The 4,481-nt window shown below is 29.7% G+C and overlaps 1 protein-coding gene across 4 annotated transcripts in view; it reads left to right on the forward strand.

Moving 5' to 3' along the window:
- The window catches only part of LOC106684213 (protein sickie), a gene marked incomplete at its 5' end in the record, with an annotated part of 168,758 nt that overhangs the window by 149,732 nt on the left and 14,545 nt on the right, over positions 1-4,481 (forward strand). For all 4 annotated transcript variants that reach the window (XM_067046039.1, XM_067046040.1, XM_067046041.1 and 1 more), the window contains 5 exon segments: positions 271-354; positions 1,582-1,717; positions 2,303-2,427; positions 2,809-2,966; positions 4,322-4,472. In XM_067046039.1, the coding sequence (XP_066902140.1) occupies positions 271-354; positions 1,582-1,717; positions 2,303-2,427; positions 2,809-2,966; positions 4,322-4,472 (654 nt within the window).

A 4,481-nucleotide genomic window follows, 5' to 3' on the forward strand; every position in this document is an offset into this window, starting at 1 on the left:
TAATTTGTTAAATGATGGTTGGTCTGCCATTGGACGGTGTGGAGGGGGGAGTACCTACCTAGTAAATAGATAAATCTGTAATGATCTATTATATTTTTTTTGGGGGGGGGAGATAAGTAATAAATAAGTAATAAGACATAAATGTTAATATCTATAAATCTATTGATGATTGTTATAATATAAATGATAATATCTATAAATTCATTGATGATTGTTATAATATGAAGGTTAATATCTATAAATTTATTGATAATTGTTGTTTTGTTCTAGGCTCATGTTGTATCTGCCTTTGAGCAGTCTCTTTCAAATATGACACAACGGCTACAACAGCTCACTGCCACTGCTGAGAAAAAAGTTAGTCTAAATTTAATTTTCTAATTATTAATAAAAATATATTTCCAATTTTGAAAAACTACATGGCTGATATCCAAAAAATATAGATTTAATATAGTGCTATAATAATATAATAACTGTACAGTTATATATCCACTTGACATTAGTGATAGTTCCAAAGAAGAAAAAAAACTCCTTTATTACATAAAAATTAAAGTTAATATTCTGTTGAAGTGAAGTAAAAAATGCTCTGTACTGTGATTTTATATAATGGGTCTCAAATTTGAGATAGAACAATTTATAATACCTTAAAAATAAATATAGAAATTTGCTTTTCAATGATAATTAAAATTTAGTCATCATTATTGTCAATTTTTGTTTTTAATATGCTTTTTTTTTTTGTATTGTTTTTATTTAAGAGTAATAACAAAATCAGGGCAATGAGTATTTGTGTTCTAAGCGTCCATTTATACCGTAGGTACAAAAACAATTGTATAAAACAAAAAAATGTAAATGATAACAGCAGCACTCCAAAATTATTTTAAAAAAAAAATGATAATAAAATAAAATTACATATATGATATATGTAATCAAAATATAAGTCGATTTTCATGTATACGTAGTATTATAAAAAAAATTAATAGTTTACAAGATACAAGATAAAGAGAATTAAATTTAAGTAAAAATACACCTTCACACTTATATCCAATATTTACATTCAACTTTTAGAACCCCATACCAAGCTTTCTTTGCCACCCCTTGTGGCAGACAAAGCAGAGCTCTGAGAGATCCCAGTGCTTCTCTCCCAGCATCAGTGGTCCTTCAATTCTAATGAAAAAGTTTAACAACATTAGTAATAACTTATGTGAAGTTGAACGAAACCAAAATGACATATTTAATGCAGGTATATGCCTCGGATGTCACAGCAACATTCTTGGTAAAATCGACCAAAGAAAGCACCACTTAACAGAATAGATTTTTCATATTTTTTTCCATTACCCTGAAAAGGACTCTAACGATTTTAATTAAATTCAGCATTTCAGTCAAAACAAATGAATTTTCTTTTATATCAATCAGTTGCATCTATGAAAGAGAATAAAGAAATATAATATAGATTAATAAAACCATTTTCTACTTATAGAAATATTTGGTAGAAATCTTTTAACAATTATGGAATTAATATTATATAATGTACAAAATGGTTGGTTAGATGCATAAACACAATCTTCATTCATATATTTTTCGCAGGACTCCGAATTACTTGAGCTTAGACAGACTATAGAACTTCTTCGAAAGCAGAGCGTGGAGGCTGGGCTCACATCTCAGGCAATGTCCCCATCCCTAGCGAGGCGGCACACCATCAACACTACGGACCCAACTAGTGGTATTGTCTCGATTATTTATATTATTATCATATTTAGTAATATAAAAAACCAAAAGTTCGTACGTTATTTTTTTAATAGTTGATAGTGAGGGGAAGAGGGTAGAATCTCGTGCAAGAGGCACCCCTAATTATTTGCAATGCTATAACCCTGAACCATTATAATTCAAAATATTAAAGATCAATTAAAAAAAAATAATAATAAAGTAGAGAAAAATAAGATACAAAAACAAAAATATTTATAGAATAAATAAAAAAAAATTGACTTATGCTGAAAAACAATTAGAGAAGAAGAAAAGAAAAAATAAAGGAAAACGATGATAATAAAAAAATAAATCAATAAAGATTTTATAATAGGATGTCTTGGATCAGCATGGGCTTCAGTCTTCGCAATGTTGGATTGCTTAAGTTATATGCCACTGCGTCTTTAACTGTTGGTAGATTGGATTGGAATTTCATAAATCGTTTTTGGATGTAATCCTCAAGAAGTTTTTATTGTTTTCTTTTGTTGAACTTAGTTTACAATCTAAGTAAACTTGAAAATAAATAAATAAAAGTAATCTTATAGTTAATTTAATTTTGTTACAGAGAGTAATATTTCCAGACAGCTTTCTACTGACTCTGTTTCAAGCCTTAATTCCCTCAGTTCTGCCTGCAGTCTTTCAAGCACTCCCATGCCACAAGAAACTGAAAAGAAGAAAAAACGCGGATGGGTAAGCATCGTACTATTAATATTAAATACATATTTATTTTATACTGACGTTTCGAATTACTCCATCTTCAGGGTCTATTTTTCTATAAATATAATTTAATTTCTTGTTTGAGACTTGTTTGTTTATAAATTATAATAAAAAATAACCACATAGCCTCAACATGTTTATTCTCTTATAAATCCTATGTTTCAGCCATTCTCAAGGATATCTTGTTTATAATATTATAGTTGACAATGTAATTAACTATTAGCAAACATGGCAACTGAAGCAATAATTTGTATTACCTTATACAACCATATATTATTATGCATCTTTTAATTTAAAAACAAAAAAATATTAAAACTGTTGATATGAAAAGAATTTTTTTTTTCTTGAATATAGCTGAGGAGCTCTTTCAACAAAGCATTCTCGAGATCGAAAAAGAACCGTAACGGATCAGTGTCATCAGATGCGGAGGACAAAGTTGACATCTCAGCGCCACCGAGCCCCCTCCTTGGTCACCATCATGTCAATGGAAACGACCTTAACTCGCCAACTGAGTATGTTGATATCATTTGATTATTTTCTTATATGTATATTTAAATTTTGTCTTTTAGGATTATCAATTTGTTATTTTTTGTTCTCTTGCTCTAAAACTCGTAAAATGTACTAAATCCTGCCTTTATAGCATAAAATATGTAAAATTGTGTATAAAACATCCAAGGGCTGAAGGGTGGCTAATCCAAGTTTAAAACAGTATATTTATGGTTTAGTCAGTATTAACAGTTTTTCATAGTTACTTAAGACCTTACTTCTTTTCCATGAATATTCATCACTTGTGTTTGCGTGTTCTTTTTCTTTACATTGAATTTCACTCTTCCAGTGTGATACAATGCTTTGCCTTATCTCATATTTTTCTATTATAAAGTATAAATTTCGTAAGGAAAATATAATAAAATAAATAAATATTGGCATGCATAATTTGGTTACAACACACCAAACTAAAAAGACAGGAAACTGCTTATTGATTCCGACTATTACATTTACCAAACCAACAGTCTAAAGTTCCACTAATTACAAAATTTATTTTACTCATTTATATGACTGTAATAAGGCCTATCAGAACTTAGGAGTTGAGCTCTGGGGCTCTACTAAACCTTTGAATTCCTCTCGTATCCAATCCTTACAATCCAAAATTCTTAATGCTGCTTACTTTGTCACAAATCAAGACCTCAATATTTCATATGTTGCCGATTTGGCCAGAACCAGATACCAATCCTTTCATGATAAACTTCCAAACCACTTGTTTCTAACCTGGCTTATCCCCTGATAATCCTTCTAGGTGTCTGAAAATAAGATGGTCTCTAGATCTTCTCCTCTAGAAATATTATTGTAGTTCCATCAATATGTAGATTCTCTACGTCTGTGTGGTTTCATGCAAAAAAAAAAGTCAAAATGTGTAAATTTGTGTTAATATAATATAAAGCTAGTAGTATGCAGTAATAGAATAAGAAGTATATTATAATATAATGTCTTTTCCATGGTTTGAATCTCTCAAAGTTTGGTTGACTTGGAAAGTTGGAAACAAAAGATTCAATTTCACGAAAACCAGTCTCTTGTTATAACATACACAGCAATTAGTTATTTTAGAAAAAAAAAAAAATTTAAATGAACCCAACTGTTCAAGAAAATCAGTTTAATGTATTCCTGAAAAATTTCTGTGTTTGGAAATGGGTACTTTTCTGCTTAAACAAGTCTAGCTTATGGTATAACCAAGTAATAGGTATATTTAAGCAACAATGGATAAATATCATTAACAGCGAGTTATTTTCAAATATATATTTTTATCAATTGAATTGTAAATTATTTTGATTACTTAGTTGTTAAAGTTCTAATAATAAATTACCAATTGCAGTAACGACAAGGTCGAGTCAGGGCCTGAGGTAGTGGAAGAATTGAGAAAACAGCTGAGGGAGAAAGATCTGGTTCTTACGGACATCAGGCTTGAGGCGCTGTCGTCGGCACACCAGCTAGAGTCTTTAAAGGACACAGTCATCAAAATGAGGGTTAGTCAT

Source organism: Halyomorpha halys, unplaced genomic scaffold (assembly GCF_000696795.3).
Source record: "Halyomorpha halys isolate HHAL.00 unplaced genomic scaffold, Hhal_1.1 Scaffold557.1, whole genome shotgun sequence".
In the NCBI taxonomy this organism is placed as follows: domain Eukaryota; kingdom Metazoa; phylum Arthropoda; class Insecta; order Hemiptera; family Pentatomidae; genus Halyomorpha; species Halyomorpha halys.